The sequence below is a fragment of the Pelodiscus sinensis genome, chromosome 1 (assembly GCF_052426305.1).
Source record: "Pelodiscus sinensis isolate ZL-2025 chromosome 1, ASM5242630v1, whole genome shotgun sequence".
NCBI lineage: Eukaryota > Metazoa > Chordata > Testudines > Trionychidae > Pelodiscus > Pelodiscus sinensis.
This window is the reverse complement of record NC_143052.1, coordinates 229,858,153-229,882,393: the sequence shown is the minus strand read 5'-3', so window position 1 is coordinate 229,882,393 and position 24,241 is coordinate 229,858,153. Positions and strand designations below refer to the sequence as shown.

The 24,241-nt window shown below is 45.6% G+C and overlaps 1 protein-coding gene across 4 annotated transcripts in view; it reads left to right on the top strand.

Moving 5' to 3' along the window:
• Positions 1–23,907, top strand: part of PLCXD1 (phosphatidylinositol specific phospholipase C X domain containing 1) — a 35,839-nt gene extending 11,932 nt beyond the window's left edge. For 2 of the 4 annotated variants that reach the window (XM_089775363.1, XM_006135837.5), the window contains 5 exons: positions 487–623; positions 5,914–6,042; positions 7,978–8,133; positions 16,505–16,688; positions 21,402–23,907. In XM_089775363.1, coding sequence (XP_089631489.1) covers positions 487–623; positions 5,914–6,042; positions 7,978–8,133; positions 16,505–16,688; positions 21,402–21,649 — 854 coding nt within the window. In that variant the 3' untranslated portion in view covers positions 21,650–23,907. The remainder of the gene's footprint in view (positions 1–486; positions 624–5,913; positions 6,043–7,977; positions 8,134–16,504; positions 16,689–21,401) is intronic. The other 2 variants (XM_089775364.1, XM_089775365.1) reach the window with 2 other exon arrangements.
• Positions 23,908–24,241: the final 334 nt, after the last annotated feature.

Here is a 24,241-nt window from a genome sequence, read left to right as displayed (position 1 = left end):
GATGTTGTTGTCAAATCATTTAAGCACCATATCCTTTGAGTACCCCAGTCCTCCTCACCTCCCGCAGTCTCCAGGATGCTGCCTACTCTCTCCACTCCCATCTCCACCCCCCCCCCCCCCCCCCCCTGCGTCTCTCCTACTGGAGACAAGGTCTTGTTGCTTTTACGTTAAGGTAGCTACATTGAGATGAACCAGGTGAGGGGTATAGGATTGGCCTTTACTAGCTACATCGAGGAAAAAAGTGACTATCTTTTTTCCATTAGGATTTTACATTGAGCTGTAAATCTTGAATTAGCTACCTTGCTGTAAAAAGCACATCTATTTTGCAATGAAGACATCTATGCCTTTTGCCAATACATAGTTATGTTTCAGGGGTTGGGTGGGAGTTGGAAACATAGGTGAACATATGTAACATGATTTTCTGTTGTGAAATAGGGTATTAATATATGATTGGCACTAACTTAACCTTTGTTTTTAATTCTGTAGGGAGCCATGACACTATGACTTACTGTTTGGACAAAAGCTCTGATATATGTGTCAATGAATCAAAGCTGTTGCAGATGCTAGATAAATGTATGCCTTTCATCGTACACCCTATTATTATGAAGTGGTCTAAAACACAGGTAACCAGTTGTCTAATGTTCTCAGACTTGAATAAATTGTCTTGTCTGAAGTGTGGAAACCATTTCATATTTAACTAGAAGCCATTCTGTATAACAAACGCCATTTCAGTTTCTTGCATCTTCACGTATACTAGAGGGAGTGAACTGTCCTTCAGCGATGTAAAAAAAGGCCAGAAGGATGGGCTGTTGGAATGTGTTAATGAACTATTTTAAGCTGAAGCCCTTACTCCCTAAAACCTGTTTCTTTCTTTGCTGATAATAATTCCTCTTTGAAGTTTGCTTTGATTTCTTGCCCTGACGTCAGACTTGTTTGGTAAAGGGTATAAAATACTAGGATTGATTGTGTTGAACAGCCTTACTGGGCCCGGCTCTGCTGGGATCACGTTTGGCTCACTCTTGCCTTATTGATCAATAAAGCTGTTTGTTAGCCACCAAAACAGAGGGGAGCATTTGCTTCAACAATTTGGAGGTTCCACCGAGATTCCTAACGTGCCACTTGCCACTGCAGATGGACCAGCACTCCACTTCCAAGCCTCTCAGAGCGCTCAGTAGAAGGTAAGAGGGATACCTGTTACGAAATCTCCTGGTGAGGGCTTGGGATTTGGAGTGACGGCCAGCCCTCAGGATAAGGGGAGCTACGGAATCCAATTCTGTGGAGTGGCTAACATTTTGTCTGTCTGTGTTTTGTAGGCCTGTCTTATGTGTCACAGTTCCAAAAGGGCACACCGGTGTCTCTAGTGAGGCAGCCATGCGCTGGACCCTCTGTGTTCAGATGCTGAAAGCTGGTGTGGTGCCATTACACTCTCTTGGCACATGGAACTGTGGGAAAGCTTTGTTGTCTCTCTCTGTTACTTGTGGACGTAGTACTAACCTTTAAGGCTAATCCCAGGCCATAGTATTTCCACATTCCGCCAGGCTGTCTCTGGACGCCAGGAAGAGGTGTCCTGCCAGGCTGGGGTGGGTGCCGGAAACCCCTGCGAGCCAGGTGGACTTTGGGTTCAGTGCCTCGCAACCAAAGGGCGGGGGCACCGGGGGGAGGAATCTTGTGAGCAGGCGAATTCTGGTTCAGTGACCCGCAGAAGAAAATAGTGTGAGCAGGCGAACTCTTGGTTTGGTGCCTCACAGAGTCTTTCAAAGCGTGCAGAAAATGGGGGTAGGTCAGTCTACAGGAATTCCAGTGCCCTGGTTTTCCCTGGTACAGGATCTTAATGAAGTCTGATATTAAGTGCTGGGTGTCTTAGGGCAGCGCCACTTAACAGAAACCCATGGGAATTGGACAATAAAGAAAGATGCATCTAAATGTGGAAACTGTGGGGGGGAAAATGTGGGGGAAAAAAAGAGAAAAAAAATTGTGTAGAAAATGAGTATAAATGTAATGAGTGAAGTATGAATACCGCTGCATAGGTCTGAGACTGATCCCAGCTGCACCAGGGCTCTCCACGAGGGGGTTCTGAATGCAAAGGGGGGGGGGCCAGCCGAACCTCGAGACTCAGCGGATATGTGAGGGAGTGATGACTCCCCTTATTTCATGAGCTGCTACTGTCTGACACTCTAGACCCGGCAGATCCTTTCTTTGGAGTGTGTAGAGTTAGTTTAGGTGGGGGTTAGTCTAAGCATACCTCCCACACTGCCGAAAGGCACCCCTGCGTACTACATGTACGTGCATAATGGTCCAAGGACCTGTAAGAATTTTACAAATTGGAAAAGAGGAAAAGAATGCACAAGAAGTGAGAGAAAAGGAGTTCTCAGTTGGCACGTCTGTATCAACTGTGCCGCCTCTCCCAAGCTTGGGGGGGGAATTTGGCACAATATCACGCCTCTACCCTTCTTTATGATGCATACACAAATAGAGAGGAAATATAAAAGATAACTAAAAGGGATTAGCTCTTCGCTTTTGAAAACATGGGCTCCTGTAATAAACTTGCTCGATCCAAAGCAAAACTCCGAGTTTAGAATACATTTAACAGCTTAAGGAAAGTGTTCTTTCAAATTCTGAGGAAAGAAATTAAGCAATATTGTAATGTGTAAGGAGGAAAACCTGCTTTAAAAATGACTCCCTTTTTTTTCTTGCAGCTTCTTTCAATAATTCAGGCAAAGAAATCAAAGTTAACTTCAAAGAGGAATTATTATCAGCAAAAAAAGAAACAAGTTTTAGGGAGTAAGGGCTTCAGCTTAAAATAGTTCATTAACACTTTCCAGCAGCCCATCCTTCTGGCCTTTTCTTACATCACTGAAGGTCAGTTCGCTCCCTCTAGTATATGTGCAGACATAAGAAACTGAAATGGCTTTTGTATACAGAATGGCATCTAGCTAAATATGAAATGGTTTCCACGGAAGTTTGTTACAAAGTACTGAATGTTCATACTTTTTTCAGTCCAATTAAGGAACACATCAGTGCTTAGTCATGTGAATATTTTTAGGCAAATTCTAAACAGGATAGGTAGAGAAGGAAGACAAAAACATGCTGTACATACCAAGTTTCTGTTTATGGAGAAAATATTTTTGGTGAGAGAAGTTGATATTTTAGGCTGTAGGATTCAGAACTAAAGGCAGTAGTTAAAGGGATATTGTTAACTAGACCCCTCCCCCCCTCGACATACAGGCAGTCCCCGGGTTACATGGATCCGACTTACATCAGATCCCTACTTACAAACGGGGTGAGGCAACCCCGCACTAGCTGCTCCCCCCCAGCAGACCAGGGAGACGCGAAGCTAGTGCCGCCCCCCAGCAGACCAGGGAGACGTGAAGCTAACGCCACCCCCAGCAGACCAGGGAGACGCGAAGCTAGCGCCCCCCCCAGCAGACCAGGGAGACGCAGAGCGGCTTTTCTCAGCAGACACCTCAGCTTGAGAATAAAGGACTGAGGGAAGTGAGGTGTGGGAGAATAAAACTGAACTCTGGAGAAATGTTTGGCCAGAGTTTCCCCTACAATATGTACCAGTTCCGACTTACATACAAATTCAACTTAAGAACAAACCTACAGTCCCTATCTTGTACGTAACCCGGGGACTGCCTGTACTGCTTTTCTAATTGGAATTAGTTAAGAACATAAAAATGGCCTTACTGGTTCAGAACAATGGCCATCTAGCCTAGTATCTTGTCTTCCAACAGTGGCCAATAGCAGGTGCTTCAGAGGGAATGAACAGAACAGGTAACCATCGAGTGATCCATCCCTCTAATCCTATAATAGCTTCTGGTAATCAGAGCATAGGGTTGCATCCCTGACCATCTTGACTAATAGCTGTTGATGGACCTATTCTCCAGGAACTTGCCTAGTTCCTTTTTTGAACTGCAGTATAGTTTTGTGGCACCTTATAGGCTAACCTTATAGTATAGTTTTGACTTTTACATTCCCTGCATTGAGTTCCACAAGTTGGCCCTTCAGAAGAAATACTTCCTCTTATTTGTTTTAAATCTGCTGCCTGTTAATTTCATGGGGTAATTCCTGGTTCGTGTGTTATGTGAAGGAGTAAATAACACTTCCTTATTCACTTTCTTCACACAAGTAATAATTTTATAGACCTCTATCATATCCCCCGAAATCATCTTTTTTCCAAGCTGAATAGTTCAAGGTTTTTCAGTCTCTTCTCATATAAAAGCTATTCCTCACCCCAATCATTTTTGTTTCCCTTTTCTGTAGCTTTCCCAATGTTAATGTATCTCTTTTGAGATGGGGCCACCAGAATTGCATGCAGTATTCAAAGTGTGGGCATACCATGAATTTTATATAGTGGCATTATGATAGTCACTATCTTATCTATCCCTCTTCCCAATTTATTCCTAATATTGACAGCTTTTTAGACTGCGGCTGCACATTGAGCAGATGTTTTCAGAGAACTACCCACAATGACTCCACTCTCTTTGTTTTTGAGTGGGAACAGTTAATTTAAGCCTCATCATTTTGTATAGTTGGGATTGTGTTTTCCAGTCTGCATTATTTTGAATTGATAAACATAGAATTTCATCTGTCAGCCCAGTCACCCAGTTTTGTAAGATCCCTTTGTGACTTTTCACAGTCTCCTTTGGAGTTAACTATCTTCAGTAACTTTCTACCATATGCACATTTTGCCACCTTGCTATTTACCTCTTTTTTCCAGATCATGTATGAATATATCGATCAGAACAGGCCCTAGAGGGACACCACTATTTACATCTCTCTGTTAAGAAAAATGACTATGTATTCCTATCCTTTGTTTTCTGTCTCTTTACCATTTACATGAGAACACTTTCCCTCTTATCCTTGACTGCTTAGTTAGAGTCTTTACCTACTAGAAAAGTTGTATCATGTGCAACTGCTGGGGAGAAACATAAGGGGGTCACTGATCATGTGATTCCCTCCCCTATGATGCCTTCCCACACCACATTTAGCCCAAGGGCTCCACCTCTTCATGCCCCCACTGTATCCTAGCTCCTGCCTCTTTTCATCTTATTCCACTCTCATTCCACCCCTTCCTTCAAGCCCCTACCCCTGCTCTGCTCCTCCCTGCTCCTAGTTCAACTCTTCCTCCCCCCAAACCCTCTCCCCCAAGCCAACGTGGCCTTGGAGTCTAGCGGGTGGTGGGGAGCAGGGACTGGTGTTGGCAGCAGGAGTTGGGTTCCCCCCTGCACTTGCTGCTGGCAATAGAAGGAAGAAATGTGACCTGGCCCCAGTTCCCTCTGCTCCCTCTCCCAGTTATGTTACTCTACTTCCTGATTCAGCCTTCTTAATTACTTTATTATTGTAAATAAATACATAAAATACAAATTCAGTATCCATGGGATTAATTTTCTGTTGAGGGAATATGATCAGAGAGCTCCCTAAAATAAAATCTCCGTAAAGTCTTTGATCTGAGGAAAACGAGTGCAGATGTTTTTAAGTTGCTGAGCCTACAACCTTTTCTCATGTGAGCAGTCCAGATAACTTCAATAGGAGTTTTACTGAATTCAGAACTCACTGTGAATCAGAACTACTTGTGTGCAGAGGATGAAGGATTGGCTCCTAACCTTTTATTAAGTAGACAACTGAAAGTCCTTTTAAAAAGATCTTAAACTGATCTAATCTGTGTTTGAGTAGCTACATAAGGATACAAAAACCCATTATGTCAGATGTTTCTGTAACTTCAGAGCAGTCAGAACCACACACAAAATGTTTAGCATCATTTTCAAGGTGATAGATGTAATTGATGTTGTAATCCTAAAAATATGACAAATAAGATTGGCCAATTTTATAATCTTCATTTCTTTCCTAAAATAAAGGAGTACATGTTACTGGTAGAAATTTAGGACTCTTTTGTTGTCTTTAACCATTCAGGTACTAAATGTGTTAGAACAACTGGATGCTGGGATTAGATATTTGGATTTTAGAATTGCTCACAAGACTAATGACTCTTCTGAGAATTTGTACTTTGTGCATATGGTGTACACAACGGCTGTAGTAGAGGTACTGTTCTTAAATCTGGAGCATTCAAACTGGGGGGAAGGAGAATGGGAGGGGGGAAGGAGAAGAAGGTGCTGCTTACTATTAGCAACATCTGAATAAGAACTACTTTTGTTGAGGAACATTGACCCCAAGATTTTCTAAGCCAGTTATTCTTTCTTCAGTAACATGGGAACTTCAAAATAAGAAATGTACTGCAGGGTTGATTGTTGAAACTGAAATTAATTTCTACAGTGATCAATCAGGCCTAACCTCCATGCAACCTGTGAGTTGGAATTATCTCCCATTGTTTTTTGCAGACAAATGATTGTTGTGTTTTGTGATGGTCCCAATATCTATCTTGACCCAGCCCACCACTCTGTGAAGTGAGCACAAATGATCTCTTTGAGAAATAAGTGACCGAAAGATAAGATTGTACCTGAATTAAAGTGTAATACAGGTACAATAGTTTTCAAGGCAGATGTATGTAATGAAAAGCTAGTGATTCAGTGTTTTGAGTCTTAAATGTCACATGTTGATTGCTCTATTGCTATAGTAGCACCACTAGAGCTGGGCTATGGTGTTAGGTGCATATGACTTCAATGAGATGTGTGTGCAACTAACAGTATAATAGAGGCCTGTCTTGTTATAGCAAGACCATGGGAGTCAGGGGACCTGGATTTTAGCCCTGACTCACTCTTGGATCTTGAACTAGTCCAGAAAAATGAGGATTTTACTTTTCAACTTTGAGATCCTCTGATGAGGAAAGACACTGAAAATGCAAAGCCACTATACCCCTTACATACCAGGGGTGGCAAGAGGCTTGCAGCGGGCCAGATGTGGCCCACCAAGCCACTGTATCCAGCCTGTGGCTGCCTCACTGGGACCCTTAAGCACAGCCAGCAGCAGCTGCTACAAATGTGGCTACTCTATTCTGGGAGGGAGGAGGGAGGCTTTGTGCTCTATCCTGCCCCGCAGCAAAATTTCTCATCTCCCATTGGCCAGTTTCTGACCAATAGCAGCTGAAACAATTTGCTGGCGGCTGGGGCAGCCAATGAAGCCTCCTCCCTCCTCCTTCACTCTGCTCAGAGTAGAGCCATGTGGAGCAGTTTGTGACTGTAGCCTTCAGGTTCCTGCAGGGCTGCTGAGTGGCAGCTGCCTAGTTAAGTGCCTCCCAGTCAGAGCCTGCCTCAGGCACCCCCATCTTCCCCCTCCCCCAACTATCTGTCCCAAGCCACCACCCAAACTCTCTATACCCTTTTCCCCCAGATCACAACTGCCTCCCAGATCTTATACCCTTCCCCCAGGCCAGAATCCTCTCCTGCACCTATACCCCCTCCCTGATCCTGCACCCCAGTCCCATTCTCCAAGTCATCACCCAAACTCTCTGCACCCCCTTCATCCGGGTCACTACTCCTTCCCAGACCCTGCACCCCCTCCTAGAGCCTCTCCTGCAACAAAACCCCCTTTTGAACTCTTCACCCCCAAGCCTGTGCCCCAGATCACAACCATCTCCTTCTCTCAAACTCCCTCTCAGGTTCCACACCCCCTCATACATCCCAGTTTCTTACCCCAAGCTCCCTTCTGCACCCAACCTCTGTCCCAGACCCCAAATCTCCTTGGTAGAAATGTGGCCCTTGACCACTTGCCAAAATCTTGGAGTGGCGCCCCCCCCCAAAAAAAAATTATTGACCACCCCTGTTATATACTCTGGTATATTATAAGGTGGAAAGCCACTGGTGGTATAAATCAGCATAGCTCAACTGAAACAAAATCCCAGGGATGGCTCTCCAGCCACTCTGAAACTTTCAGCAAACTGTCCCATACCGTCTTGCATGATAAAGCTATGCTGATCTGCACCGGGGGCTGGCGTATCATAAATTATGAGTTTATTATTTAATTAATTCTCCCTTACCCACGCACAGGCTTTTCTAAATTGATGTGATTTTACTTTTGTAGGATGTTCTGTTGGAAATTTTCAAGTGGTTGCAGGCCCATCCTCAGGAGGTCGTTATCCTTGCCTGTAGAAATTTTGTTGGATTGACCAGGGAACTTCATTGTCATCTTATCTCCTGCATAAAAAAGATTTTCCATTCTAAACTATGTCCAAGAGATGTAAGTGGAGACCCAATTTATTTTAGGATGATACAGTAGTTCTTTGATGTGTTCTGAGTCCTTGTATGCATTACGTTATCATTATGTTCTTTAAAGCTAATGGAAACATTTACCTGCCTTACTAAAAAGAACATACAGTAAACTCACGATAATCTGGCACCTTTAGGACCCAGGGGGTGCCGGATTATCCGATTTGCTGGACTATCGGAAGGGGGGGCTATGAGGGGTCTGGGGTGGGGGGGGATGCCAACCCAGACCCCTCATAGCCCCCCCTTCCGATAGTCTGGCTCTGCCCCAGGCGACCCTGATTCAGCCACTGCTGGTCAGTTTCAGCAGCGGCTGAATTGGGGACGCCTGCAGCAGAACAACTGGAGTGCTGCCCGGTTGGTCCGGTAGTGCCGACCCTTGGCGCTGCGAGACCAACCCGGCAGCTCCCCAGCTGCTCTACCCCAGCTGTCCCCAAGTTAGCTGCTGCTGAAACTGACCAGCGGCTGATTCCAGGAAGCCAGGGCAGAGCAGCTCTGCCTCGAGCTTCCTGGAGTCAGCTGCTGGTCAGTTTCAGCAGCGGCTGAATCGGGGACAGCTGGGGTGCTGCTGGGTTGGGTCCCGCAGCCCCGAGGGGCGGCGCTACGGGACCAACCTGGCAGTACTCCAGCTGCTCTGCCCTAGGCGTCCCCGATTCAGCCGCTGGTCAGTTTTAGCAGTGGCTGAATCGGGGAAACTGGGGACAGAGCAGCTCCAATGGTCCGGCTGCCCGGAACACTTCCGGGTTCCTGATGGTGCCGGACCATCAGGAGTGCCGGACCATCGGATGCTGGACCATCAGAGTTTTATTGTAAATGGGAGTCAGTTATGGAGTGGCCCTGTAAGGGAATGGACTCAGATCTACCTGTGGGGGGTCATCCAATTTCAGGTGATGGGTTTGGATTTGGACTTGTGATGGAGTCAGGCTCCTGTCCAGCCCTGGTTCTGCCGCCCGCCCCCCCATCTCCATGGGACAGCCCTGCTACCTCCAACCCTGCTTTCGCTGTGCGCCCGGCCCCCTGCTCGGATCTCCGCGGGACAGCTCTGCTGCCCCCAGCCCTGCTTTCACCGCCTGCCTGCCTGGATTTCTGCGGGCCAGCTCTGCTGCCCCCCACCCTGCTTTCGCCGCCCACCTGTCCTGATCTCTGCGGGACAGCCCTGCCGCCCCTAACTCTGCTTCCAGGCAGCCGGTTCCCAGCCACCTCCTCCCACCCTGCCCCACTCTGCTCCCCTCCCAGCAGCCACGCTGAGGCCCAGCATTTTTGTTCCGCAGCCCAGTACTGGGCCGCGGCCCATAGTTTGGGAAACGCTGGTTTAAATGAAGCATGTACACCTTCATTGTATTTTCCAAAACAAAAATCAATTGTGTGAAGGACCTGAGCAATGCTGGGTAAATCTACTAGTACAGGGATCTGCAACCTATGGCTCTAGAGCCAAATATGGCTCTTTTGTCATTCCAAAATGACACACAACTTTTTAAATTAAAATGAAAAGTTAATTCAGAATTTTAAGAACACATAATTACGTGTGTCAAGTGGTCGGTGGGTTTTTTTTTTTTTTTTTTGGTGTATGTGTGGCCTATTTCACCTTTAACTGTTTATTTTAGCAACCATCCATCCTCTCCACTCATTGGGGGTCATATATAAATTCTCTTTTTATTTGATTGTTGAGAAATCTTTCCATCATCATATGTAATGGTGAACTCTGTAGCCCCCTAATAGCAAAAATGGTGAAGAGAAAGCAAGATGAGTATTGACATTTTCAAAGGGAACAGACAGACTTGTATGCATTTGTGGATAGGTCTGGATCTCCACACTGACTCATTTGTAGTGTGACTGTCCTCAAACAAAAAAAATCAAACTTAGAACAGCATTTCATGACAAAACATGCAGCATTTGTTACAGAGTAACCTGAGAGTGGTGCACGAAAAACAGCCTGTGAGGAGCTGCAGCAAAAAATAAACATTGGGCAAAATAGCCTGCTGGCATGGTCAAAAAAAGGTGGTAGCTTAAACTCTATAAGTTTTGCAACCTCATACACCATTATTAAAGATGGGAAGTTTTTCATTGACAGGGATTACATGAAGGGATGCATGCTAAAAATTGGTCATGATCTATTTGACGAGTTTCACAACAAGGACAAAATCTTATAGAAAATTCAAGATATGCCATTATCAGCAAAACCAGTTCATGACAGAGCTGTGAAAATGGACCTTCAAATCGACAAAAAACAAATGCAAAATTTCAGTACAGCTATTTATTTTTGTTTGCTTTGGACAAGACAACCGACATATGTAATGTTAATCAGTTGTGTATATTGGGACAGTGTATTTGTGGTAATGTTGTGCACGAAGAAATGATTGAGGGTATGTATACACTACAAAGCTAATTCGAACTAACAGATGTTAGTTCGAATTAACTTTGATAGGCGCTACACAGGCAAACCGCTAGTTCGAACTTAATTCGAACTAGCGGAGCGCTTAATTCGAACTAGGTAAACCTCATTCCACGAGGACTAACACCTAGTTCTAATTAAGTAGTTCGAATTAAGGGCTGTGTAGCCACTTAATTCGAACTAGTGGGAGGCTAGCCCTCCCCAGCTTTCCCTGGTGGCCACTCTGGGCATCACCAGGGAAACTCGTCTGTCCCCTCCCAACCCCGGAGCCCTTAAAGGGGCATGGTCTGGCTACGGTGCCCATGCCAGGTGCAAGTCTGCCAGCACCCAGCCAGCAGACCCTTCACCAGGCGCGGCACAAACCAGCCACCCGCTGCCACCCAGCCCTCCGCTTCTTCCCAGGACCAGGCTGGCGGCTCCCAGGAGCCTGCCTGGTCTAGTGCAGACATCGTGGACCTCATCCACGACCTCCGCACTAAGCACAGGAAAATGTCCGTCTAGGGCAGGATAGGTGCCAGACTGGTCACCCAGGAGCAGGTTTGCATGAAAATCAGGGTGCTCCAGTGAGACCCCCGACCCTGAGCTTAGAATATAAGAACATAAGAATGGCCATACTGGGCCAGACCAAAGGTCCATCTAGCCCAGTAGCCTGTCTGCCGACAACGGCCAACACTAGGTACCCTAGAGGGGATGGACCGAAGACAATGACCAAGCCACTTGTCTCGTGCCATCCATCTCCAGCCTTCCACAAACAGAGGCCAGGGACACCATTTCTACCCCCTGGCTAATAGCACTCCATGGACCCAACCTCCATGAATTTATCTAACTTCTCTTTAAAATCTGTTATAGTTCTAGCCTTCACAGCCTCCTGCAGCAAGGAGTTCCACAGGTTGACTATTTGCTTTGTGAAGAAGAACTTTCTGTTATTAGTTTGAAGCCTGCTACCCATTCATTTCATTTGGTGTCCTCTAGTCCTTCTATTATGGGAACTAATGAAGAACTTTTCTTTATGCACCCTCTCCACACCACTCATGCTTTTATAGACCTCTATCATATCCCCCCTCAGTCTCCTCTTTTCTAAGATGAAAAGTCCCAGTCTCTTTAGCCTCTCTTCATATGGGACCTGTTCCAAATCCCTGATCATTTTAGTTGCCCTCCCCTCTCCCAGCCTCTCTCTTCCCCTCTCCCACCTCCTTTTCCCAGTCTCCCCAAGTTTTGTTAAATAAAGAGAGTTTCTATTTTTGAACACACGTGTCCTTTATTTTGTACATCAGGAAGGGGGGTTAGGGAGGGGTAAGTGGAAGGAGGTGAGGGAGGAATGGGGTACGAGCCCCCAATAGGGAGGACTGGGGTGGCTCTGTGGGCTCCTCGGGGTGGAAGCTCTCCTGCAGCCCCCCGATTGACCCCCCCCCCCCCAGGATGGCAGCCTGCGGCAAGTGCAGCCGGGCTGATGGCCTAGTGCTGTGATGTGCCGAGTGTGGGCACTCAGGGCACTCCAAGGTAGGACTGCTTTGCAAGCGGGGAACCCCTGAGAACTGTCTTTCCGGGGTGGGGGTCGGGTCCCTTTAAGCACAGCCCTTGAGTAGCCTGAGACAGCAGCTCCATGCTCTAAGTCCTAAGCTGATGCCCTTCCGGCACTGCTTCCGGCCATCCTTAACCTCGGTTCAGGGTCCACTCATTGTGGACATTCTAGTTCGAATTAGCAAAACGCTAATTCGAACTAGTTTTTAGTTCTAGATGCACTAATTCGAATTAGCTTAGTTCGAATTAACTAATTCAAATTAAGTTAGTTCGAATTAGTGCTGTAGTGTAGACATACCCTGAGATATTACCAAAGAAAAATCAAACAAGGGGCGAAGACATTCTTAAAATGGGATGAACTTTGTAAATGAAAAATACAGTTGGATTATCTTGTGTCTGTGTGTACGGATGGTGCACTTTGTGTGGTCAGCAAATACAGGGGATTCCTTACTCTTTTGTCAAAACAGCTGACCTGCCTGCTTTTGAACTTTCATTGCATTGTGCATCAGGAGCTGCTTTGTGTTCAATTTTGTGGAACCAAATGGGACTGGTTGTTATCCTTGTAAGTTGGATTCTTGCCTGAGCCGTTAATCACCGTCCGTTTCAGTCACTGCTCCAGGAAGTAGAATTTATATATGACCCCCAATGAGTGGAGAGGATGGATGGTTGCTAAAATAAACAGTTAAAGGTGAAATAGGCCACACACACACCAAAAAAAAAAAAAAAAACCACCAACCACTTGACACATGTAATTATGTGTTCTTAAAATTCTGAATTAACTTTTCATTTTAATTTAAAAAGTTGTGTGTCATTTTGGAATGACAAAAGAGCCATACTTGGCTCTAGAGCCATAGGTTGCAGTTCCCTGTACTAGAAGATTTACCCAGCATTGCTCAGGTCCTTCACTCAATTGATTTTTGTTTTGGAAAATACAATGAAGGTGTACATGCTTCATTTAAACCAGCGTTTCCCAAACTATGGCCCGCGGCCCGGTACTGGGCTGCGGAACAAAAATACTGGGCCTCAGCGTGGCTGCTGGGAGGGGAGCAGAGTGGGGCAGGGTGGGAGGAGGTGGCTGGGAACCGGCTGCCCGGAAGCAGGGTTAAGGGCGGCGGGGCTGTCCCGCAGAGATCAGGACAGGTGGGCGGCGAAAGCAGGGTGGGGGGCAGCAGAGCTGTCCCGCGGAGATCCGAGCAGGGGGCTGGGCGCACAGCAAAAGCAGGGTTGGAGGTAGCAGGGCTGTCCCATGGAGATGGGGGGGCGGGCGGCAGAACCAGGGCTGGACAGGAGCCTGACTCCATCACAAGTCCAAATCCAAACCCATCACCTGAAATTGGATGACACCCCACAGGTAGATCTGAGTCCATTCCCTTACAGGGCCACTCCATAACTGACTCCCATTTACAATAAAACTCTGATGGTCCAGCATCCGATGGTCCGGCACTCCTGATGGTCCGGCACCATCAGGAACCCGGAAGTGCTCCGGGCAGCCGGACCATTGGAGCTGCTCTGTCCCCAGTTTCCCCGATTCAGCCACTGCTAAAACTGACCAGGCGGCTTCAGGAGAGCTGCCAGCAACTGGTGCCCTAGGTGGAATGTGCGATCAGCGCCCCTGCCTCCATAGCCCTCAATGGCGTGACATCATCATTGGGCACCATGTTAAATGCGGCACCCTAGGCAACTGCCAAGGTTGCCTGTATACACGGGTCGCCCCGCCTGACACCCCATGGGTGAGAGGCTTAACATGCTACCACCACTCTTTTGAGCCCTCCAGAAAGAGTTTGATTTAATAATCAGAAATTATTTAAGCATTACATGTGAAGAGTTACAACTTTTCAAGTTTTTTTTTTTAAAACCAGCTACAAGGTACAAGTGCTTTGAGCAGTTAAACAATTAACATTTCAAAGAGGCACATGAACAGTGAAACGTCTCTGGAGACTTGAAGGCTACAAGATAATGATGACCCTGTTTACTATCTGAATTAAGCCTTTGAAGCTACTGTACGTAGTGGTAACCATTCAAGATTATCATTTCAAAGAGGTTTGTGCAGCAGAGTTAAAATAAAACAATTCTGGGGGAAATGAGATGAACCTGAATATTCAGGTCTCCCCTTAGCTGAATAACTGAAGACTTGAGTGACATTGTTTTATTCTTTTTTGACATAAAGGCTTGGATTAAGAGAAGGTAATGGAATAGATTAGTTGTGTTCAAAGTTGTGGTTATCTGGCTAATGCTGTAGTTGACACAATTTGTATCGACTACGCAATTAGTTGATAAGGGCTACTCTACAGAGCTGCAGCAGAGGTAGCTGTAGGAGCTGGGGCTTGTGCCAGGCTCTTACTACATTTAAAATGCAGAGGCACAGCGTCCCAGACCAGTGTAAGCCGGGACTGCTAGGTCCTGGCTCATGCTGAATCCAGCATCCCCTGTCTACTGTGAACAGAGGCTGCTTCAGCACCAGCCCCTGTTCAGTGGCCTGGGCTAGCCACAACCCAGGGCTGTTGCCGGGGCAGCCCCCGCGTGCAGCCCCTCAGGCCGTCACAAACAGGAGCTGCTTGGCAGCAGCCCCTGTCGGGGTTGCCTCTGCCCATAGCGAGCCTCAGTGTGCTGCGGGTGGAGACTGCTTCACAGCAGCCTCTTCTTTCCCCCCGTTGCCTCTGATAGAGGCAGTGGGATGGGGGGAGGCAGCTTAAATGCCAGTTCCCCAGCACCAGCTCTTGTTTCCCCTTGCTGCTTCTCATAGAGACAGCATAGGCACCTGTGTGTGTGGGGGGGGGAGAGGAGGGAGAGTGAGTAGTCAATACTCCAGTTGACTAGTTGCTTACAACCCTAGTTCAGAATGGTCATAGGAATGGACAGCCAGAGTGGGATGAAGTAAGCTGTGCTCATCGCATCAGGAAGTTTTGATCCAAAATAACGAAGGGACTAAGATCATGGAGGGGCATGTGCTGTAGTTTTCAGCGCTAGATTTTTGCTTGTACTACTTACGCTGCTGAACCTGACATGTGGCCAGCCTTTAGTTCTCGGAGCATCAGAGTGTTTATCTTAGCAGTCTGAGGTGCATGAGCAGTAGAGCCATGAAACAGATACAGGAGAAATAGCCTTTTAGAGGTAAACATTAATGTGGATGAGTCACATATAGTATATCAAGGAATGCGAGAGGGACTGATACATTGAAAAGAGCCCTACATGAATATGACTTTTAGGTTTCAAATTATACATCCCTTCTTGCATGAAACATCCAAGCAATCATCTTTTTCTTAAAGATAGGTGAACTGGTTCTGATTCAAACACATGGAAGTGGATATTGGGGATGCTGGGGACTGTCAGAGAGTGGGAGAAGAGGGTCAGGCAAGTGGTAGGAATTCTCTACTGATGAGTCTAGGGATGTGAACGACTAGTCAACTATCCAATAAGTAAATGCTCATCGGATAGTTGACACACTAGTTGACTAGCCACTTCTCCCTTACACCTTGGTGCCTCCATCAGAAAGAGGGGGAAGAGGAGGTGGAGGGGGTGCTTCAAAGCAGCAGTGCTGCATGGAGCCTGGGGCCAAACCATGGGCCCACACGGGGTTGACACTTTCAAACGCCGTGTAGAGCCCAGGGTCTGCCACTTTGAAGTGCTATGTGCATCCCGGGTTCCCAGCTGGCCCCAGTTTGCATGTGGTGTTTCAAAATGACAGCACCGTGTGGAGCCTGGGTTCAGCTGGGGATTCCCCCATTGACCCTAGGCTCCATGCGGTGCTGCTGCTTTGAAACACCACGTGGAGCCTGATGCTGTCCCCCACCCCCCGGCAGTGTTTCAAAGTGGCAGCGCCACATGGCAGTTGGGGTCAGCTGGGGACACAGAGTCCCCAACTGACCCCGGGCTCCATGCAGTGCTGCTGCTTTTGAAATGCCACAGGGCGCACAGGACAAATTGCATTAACTATTTGATTAGCTCATTAATCTAAAATTAACATCCCTAGATGGTTTTAGGAAGGTCATTCCAATGTGGGTGCTTCCTTAAGGGCTATGGGAGATGTTTTTGTTGCTTGATGCTCCCCTTTTGCCCTTCACATTCTTGCCATACCTCTAGAGCTGGTGTGTGTTTGTGGAAGGCATTAGGGGAATTGTGTCTGGTTTCCTGTTAGACATGAGGAAGGAGAACTTCTAGTGTGTGCCCTAACTAGATCTGCCATAAAGTCAGACTTCCTGATCTCCTAAGTTATGATTACCAACACAGAGCTCTGTAAGCCCAAGGCAGCTTCTAATGCACCTGGGGCCTGCCCTTTTCATTGGCAAGTGTGGTAGCATTGTTTGAACTGAGCCTGCATCTATTTCAGTTTAGAGCAAGTTCTTGCCTTAGCAATTGAATGTTTAAAGAGTTGCCCATGAGTGAGTCATCCAGCACCTGTCAACTCTAATAGTAAGCATGTCATTTCTTTCAGGTGGTTCCAACGCTACGGAACATGTGGACAAATTGTTACCAGGTTATCATCTCCTATGAGGACGTGACTGAAGTAATGACACACTGTGAACTATGGCCTGCAATTCCATATTGGTGGGGCAACAAGACTACAGCCCATGATCTTATCCAGTATCTGGAAAGTATGAAACAGAATGGGCGCCCAGGTACCTACCACATCTCACTTACAGGAACTAGCACCGGACTCAGAAACAATAAATGAGTAGAAACCCTAAACTTATTGCCAATGTATGCATTTGAGTGGGATCCATAAAGGTACTGAAGTGCCTAAGTCCCGGTTTTAGGCTGCATTGTGATCTGCAAAACTCCTGCTGAACCTTGCAGGTGCATTAGCTTTTGCCGCTGGCCATGTGCACTACTGCCTCTCTCTAGGCATCTCAATACTTATCTTGCATACAATACCTGATCTGGAAGGCAGGCTCTGAGGCTGCATATCAGATCAGGTCCTATGGAAAATTTGGCTGGTGGTGATGCAGCCTACCGTAAACTTTTAGCCCAGAGGTGAGAACACTCACTAAGGCTGTGGGAGCCCTAGGTGTAATTTCCCTGTTTCTGCCAAAGGAGAAGAAAGGAAACTCTTGTTTTACTCCTATGTCTCATCAGTGAGCTCTAACCACCAGACTCTGGGATATTCTGAAGTAGGGTGCCCTCAATCTCTCCTGTCAATGCTGTTCCACTGTGAATAAAGTGAGTGACTGGGGCACAGGGATTAGACTCCGGGGGGGTCTCATCTCCAGGTGGGAGTCCTCACTACCAGGTCATAGAGTAATTCTCTGTCTCTTTCATTTTCTCTCTGTCCCAATGATTGTTCTAAACAGGAGCTTTCAAAGGGGGTTCTGAATAGTCATTGGGCCAGAGGGAATAAGAATGACTCTTGATAGGCAGAATAGTGGTAGAAATGTAGCCATGTTAGTGTGGGGTAGCTGAAACAAAAAACAGGACTGTGTAGCACTTTAAAGACTAACAAGATGGTTTAATAGGTGATGAGCTTTCGTGCGCCAGACCCACTTCCTCAGGTGATGAGATTTGATCTGAGGAAGTGGGTCTGGCCCACGAAAGCTCATCACCTATTAAACCATCTTGTTAGTCTTTAAAGTGCTACATAGTCCTGTTTCTTGACAGGCACTTAGAGTACACATCTGGGAGACCCAGGATCAAGTTCACTTGCTCTAATCACCTTCATTATTTATTCATAGTGGAACAGCTCCACCAAGGGAGACTGAGTCAAACATCAGAATATCCCATAGCTCAGTGATTAGAGCCCTCTTCTGAGGGTAGGGATGTCCCTGTTCAAATTATTTTGCCCCCTCAAGTAGCGGGAAGAACTCAGGTGAGTACCCTAACCATTGGGTTAAAAGTTAGAAGGGCCCCCCTTCTGTTTGGAGAGAGGCAGATGCCTAACTCAGTCTCATCAGAAACAATGTACATACCTAACCCCCGACTCCACAAGAGGAGTTCCTTTTTAGAGATGGCTACCAGAGACAGACACTAAAATACAGACTGTAGGGTGGGACCAATTTCCATCAATGCAAGGGGGCTTATAACACTTTTCCATTAGCATCTCCCATTAGCTAGCTTAGGTGTCTTCCTATGTAGCACGCTAGCTTTTTGGATCACATTGTAAAATACCTATGTCTTCCCACAAACTGTATTGGGATGCTAGGTGCATAACTCAGGTAGCGTGGATCCCTTTGCCGTTTTTAGATGCCTAAAACTCAGGTGTTGCAGGGCCCAGCACCACAGTGCCTAAGTCCCTTTATTATACTGGGCCTTCATGTACTACTTCTTACACTGTAATGTAATAGCTGTTACCTTGCTCTAAATGTCCATGATTCTGAATGTGTGACATACTCTGTGGCTAGTTAGGTCAGAGTGAAGTTCATCTTCCCTCATGATGTCTCCAAAGATGGATCAGCTATCTGCTTTTTACATATCAGTTATTTGCTTAAAGCTGGGACGTTAACTTGACTTCTGGGAAGAAACTAAGACAGAGAACAAACAGAAACGTGGGTGACTGATATTTAAAGACAGGCAGGGTTTTCACTGACTTTGGAAACCTATTCTAAATTTTCTTTTCTTAGACATGGCTCACTGCTAAAGCCCTCATAGGTTGGTTTCATTTTATAATTGTCTATGATTACCTACATGTAAACATGATAGCCAGCACCTAACCACAGCCCTGGGAGATCGAAACTCCTGATCACTTCAGGCTGCAAACCCACAAGCCTTGATCAGTACCATTAGCTCAAGCTCTGAAGTAAAACCTGTAGTACTTGGCAGGAGTAGCATTTTATCAAGTCACAGGCAGTGACACGTCGGCAGGTTTAGTAGCACTGTCTGAACTGAGCCTGCATCTATTTCATTTTAGAGCAAGTTCTATTCCCCAGGATTTCAGCTGAAAAGCAGCTGTGAATGTAGCAGGATGACCACGAAGCAATAGGATTGGGAAACTTGCATGTGGTACCGACTGCCCCATGCATCATTGTAAACTCTTCCCAAAGCACCCAGTGGCCAGTTGCACAGTGAGAGAGCCACAACAATACACTGGGGCATAGCAAGCCAGTATGTTACCACTAACAAAAAGAAAAAGGCCTTTCATTAGGAAGGTTAGTAGTGAGTAAATTAGGTGACTATTAAATCTTAAACACTCTTTTTTTGATGTGAGACTAGCAAAGAATTGTGAAAGGATTACAGGTTGACTGTCTACACTGGCAGGTGTAAAGTGCTGCTCATGACAGTGCTGCTCACAGAGCACTGCAGGGAAACTGCTGTTGTGTGTCCACATAGTGCTCCTTGTGATGGTGGAGCATGCCCACATTAGTAGCTCTTGCAATGCCAGGGTGTATTGTGGTGGTTATATCACTGTGCAACTGGCCACTGGGTGCTTTGGGAAGTTTGCAATGCATGAGGCAGTCGGTATCACATGATGCATGTTTCCCAATCCTATTGCTTCAGGGTCATCCCGCTACATTCACAGCCGCTTTTCAACTGAAGTCCTGGGGAACAGGGGAGTGTGTGACAGGGAGCAGGTGCATGAAGGAGGGGAGAGACAGTATGTTTTGGGGGATGTCAGCATGCTGTCTTGTAAGTTCAGTTGCAGGGAACAACCCGTCCTGAGGCAGGGGGAAGGGGAAACCCCAACATTTCAGTCCCCCGTTCTCTCCTGCCTGCCTCCTTCGCTCTTTGCCTAGCAATCACTTGTGCTCTCACACACATACACAGCTGCCTGCCTCTGTGTTTAACAACAGGAGCACTCCACCTCACTAGTTTGCTCTGTATCCACAGCAAATCAGCTCAGCATGCAGGCTGTCCAAAACAGAGCTCTAGAGGGGGAATCGCACATGCCTGTAGGGAAGTGAGCAGAGTTTAAAACAAGGAGCAGAGGGAACTGGAGGGATTACGGACCATGTCTGAAGGCCTGTCAGGGCTCAGCAAATAATTCAAGTATCCACTCGACCTTGTGCCTACCGCTGTAGCCAGAATGCAACGAGCTCTATGTTTCTCGTGGAGGTGGTTTACCCGGAGCGCAGCAACTGCGGAACTAGTGTGCACTACATGCCTTGCCAGAGTGGACACCTCGGGAGTTACACCACTGGGAGCTGATTTACTGTGCTATAACTTGCCAGTGTAGACTTGGGTTGGGCTTTATGCTTTGCTGTGTCACAGGAGTGCTGCCACCTCAACAGAGATGTTTTAGCTATCCAGTTGATCTCTACAGATTAAGATATATCTAAAGGATGGGGGAGGAGTGGTGGAGTACAGGGGAGAGCTATTTCACCCCTTTCCCCCCACTCTTCTTTCTGCATTCCACATTGTTTCTTCCCTCACATTTTGCACTGCATTGTGGTTTGAGCCTCAATTTGTACATTCTCTTGTAAGAGGATGCATGTCAGCCCTTCACTTTTTTTTCTGCAACAGAGATGCAGGGATGGGGAGTGATGATTGGGGGGAAAACAATGGGTCATGTTATACAACTGATATTTACAGGGGACTCCTCAAGCCATTGCTTGCTAGGCTGTAGAAGTTGAGGCAGGATTTTTCCACAGATATTGTACAATACTGTTCTTTGAAAAGAAATGGTCAAATCAAGGTACAGTGTAGCCCTATACCAGAAACTGTTAAGTGACCTAGGTTTCACCTTGATAAAAATTGTCCTTGATTGCTGGAGACTAGCAAGCAGGGAACATTTTTTCACTGGATGAGTAAAGTGATTATATACTGACAACGGGGGTGCCTGAGTTAAGTTAACTGGTTTTAATTGCGCTCAGTCTGAATAGCATGCTTTGAAACTCTGGCCAGGTCTATACTGGGGGAGAAATTTGATTTAAGATGTGCAATTTTGATTTAAGATAACAGTGTAGGTTAAACTAAATTTCTCTGGTTGATTTCCATTACTTCTCATCTCGGAGTACTAGGATTGACAGGGGCACCATCAGTGTTCGATTTAGTAGATAGGGTTGCCAGGTGTCCTGTTTTGAACCGGACAGTCCAGTATTTGAGCTTTCTGTTCAGGAAACAAATTGAGAAAATATAAATGTCCGGTATTTTCTAAATAAGATGTAATGTAGATTGTGATGTAATGTCAAGTGTGTCCGGTATTTTTGTTGAAACCATCTGGCAACCCTATTAGTGGGTCCTTACTATACCTGCTAAATCAAACCCCAGAAGATCAATCTTCAAAGCATTGATCTCCAGATAAGTATAGACAAGGCCTAAGAGAAAGTGAGCTGTTGAGAAAATTCCAATTGCTGGAAGAGTACCCAAGTTTCTGGAGGAAGCTCCTCTGCTAACACTAGATGAATAAATGCTCAGTAATGACAGATACCAATTTAATGTTTCTTTTTATTTTGTTGTTTCAGAAGGTTTCTTTGTTGCAGGGATTAATCTTACTGAAGACTTAGAATACATTTTAGCACATCCATTTGGATCCTTGAAAAAAATGACCCTTTCAAGCCTGCCTTACCTTATAGGCTGGATAAAGCAACAGCATCCAGGACCGGAAAGGAAATGTATCAACATCATTGCTGGAGACTTCATAGGAAATGAGGATTTTGTGACTGATGTGATAGAACTTAACAAAAAAAATCCTTCCATTACATTACCATAGTAATAAAATGGATTAAAGGATGTTTTATGACTTTTAGCTTCATAATCATGGGATGATTTGAGTAAATTTTGATCATTTCACAGAGAGGGCAGTTTTCCTGATTCAGCTATATCGTGTGCGTATAAGTTACATTTCTTCCTTCCAGGGATGTTGTGAAGATTCATAATTCGAAGACTGCACCAAAATGAGACTTTAAAATAAAAAATGCTTATGGCAAGCAAAACTTCCTATACCGGGGGGAGAGAAGAGCAAGATCTCTTCTTAAGTTTTTTATAGCCCTTGCCAGCTAGGCGTAATTTAGCTGGGCAGTACATAAATTTTGCAATAACCGGTGTTAGGATATTGTCTAACATCCCTACTCATCTTTTGCAAAACTTTTGGAAAATAAACTTAGGTTCACTGCTAGGTTTTTTTCTTTAAATAGTTTTTATTTGTGAAAAATATTAGGTATGTATTTAAAATCTGCTTGTGTGCATTTGCAAACCAAACACCATGGGACATGCACTAGACTGTGAAACTGACTAGTTTGTTTTCATGGATAAAGGTGCATAAAATGTTAAAAGTGTACAATATAATTAGTAAACAGAAAATGAGTTTTTTAGAATACATTTTGATAATCTCAGGGATTACATTTACTGATGGTCATAGTAGTATCAAAACTGGCAGTGTACCTAAAGAAACCTGACATGATTCAAGTTGGTCATCAGGTAGGCATTTTGACATTTTGGAGGGAAACGGCAATAGCATACCCAAGAGGGTGCTGAACTGATACTTTAAGGTCTTTTAAACTGGTAAATTTATAATTACAATGGTCCTCAGCAATCTGATAAGAGTATGTAGTACACAGCAGTTATGTTAAGGCTTTGCATTGCTCCCATTTTATATTCATGCAAATTCTGATGTTAAGGTAGCACAGCTAGGCCCTCTAACTACATTTTTACCCATTTAGCTTGAAATGTTTTAAATTGAAGGGCTATTACGTAAGTAAAATACCAAAAAAGATTTTCGATTTTTTTCACACTTCACTTGAACCAGAATATACTGTAAATTAAAGTATACTTTAATTTACACTGATGTAAATATTTTCAATAGCGTTTCAAAGTTGTAGGACTGGAAGTGACCACCTGGGTCATGAGGTCCAGTCCCTTACCATTGTTGGCAATGCTTCCATAAATATATCAGGCACCACTTTAAAACTAGTCATTGCCCCCATGCCACCTAGTGGAAGGCTGTTCCAGAACCTCACTCCATTAATGGTTAGAAATCAGTTTTCAGCCTAGATTAATATTTGTGTAACTGAAAACAGACATTTCCCACCTCCCCTTACCCAACTGTTTGCTTTAGTTACTATTAGGGATGTGAATAGGTAATTGGTTAACCAGTTACCTGGTAAGCCTCACCCTTAATAGGTGAGGCTCTGGTAATGGTTAACTGTTAACCCCCACCCCTGTGAGCAGCCCATCATGGGAAGAGGACTTGCTTTGGCCCCCTGGGGCTGCTGGCTTCCAGCCCGTGTCGGCTGGGTGTTGGCAGCCTGGGGATTGGGAGGACGGAAGCAGTGGGGTGTGGGGGGTCTCTACTAGCTCCCAGGCTGTATGGGCTTGTAGACCTGCATAGAGCAGCAGCAGCAGGGGCAGGGTGCCGGTCCTCAGCCCGCTGCCTGTGAACCTGGGCAGCCTGGAAGCCAGCAGCCCTCCTTCTCCCACTAGTATTGCCAGATGGTTTCAACAAAAATACTGGACACACTTGACATTACATCACAATCTACATGACATCTTATTTGGAAAATACTGGACATTGATATTTTCCCATTGATATTTTCTCAATTTGTTTCACAGAAAGCTCAAATACTGGATTGTCTGGTTCAAAAGCAGACACCTGGCAACCCAACCTCCTGCGAGAGTCTGCTGACTCTCAGCCCGTAAGCCTGCGTGGGCTGAGAGTTGGCAGCCCTGCCCTCCACCCCACTCCCTGTGCGAGGCTACACTTCTAGCCCACGAGGGCTTGAACTGCCCCTTCCCATGGTGCGGGGGCTGCCCCAACCTGGCCATGGCAGCGGAGAGGGGGAGGCCACTTCAGTCCAGTGGGTTGGACAAGCCCTGCACTCACCTGTGTTTAATTAGTTAATGGGTTAAACTTAATGCTTAACCATTTGGACTTTTACATTCCTAATTGCTATTTTGTTATGTGTACTTGTACATTGCAAATGATGAGGTTTAAGCCATACACTGCTTTTTCTTTTCTTTTCTTCTTTTCTTTTCTTTTTTTAAAAACTAGGTGTATTTTTACTGATCAGAAAAGTGAGGGCCCAGAATTATTAGCAAGAGCGAGGAACAGAGGAAACAAGTGTTATATAACCTTCACTGTGCTGCTTTGTTAGAATAATTCATTCTTTAAATGCACGACACACTTTTTATGCTCATGGTGGGTTGTTAAGATGAACAAACATCTTGTGTGGACAAAACTGAACTCAAATGTTACTCATAAGTGTTGTAAGTTCCAGAAATAAATGGCAAAAAAGTTACCTCCTTGTGAAACTTCACACTGATTTATAGGCAGCATTTCAGAGGAAACCCAGACATTGTTTAGAAA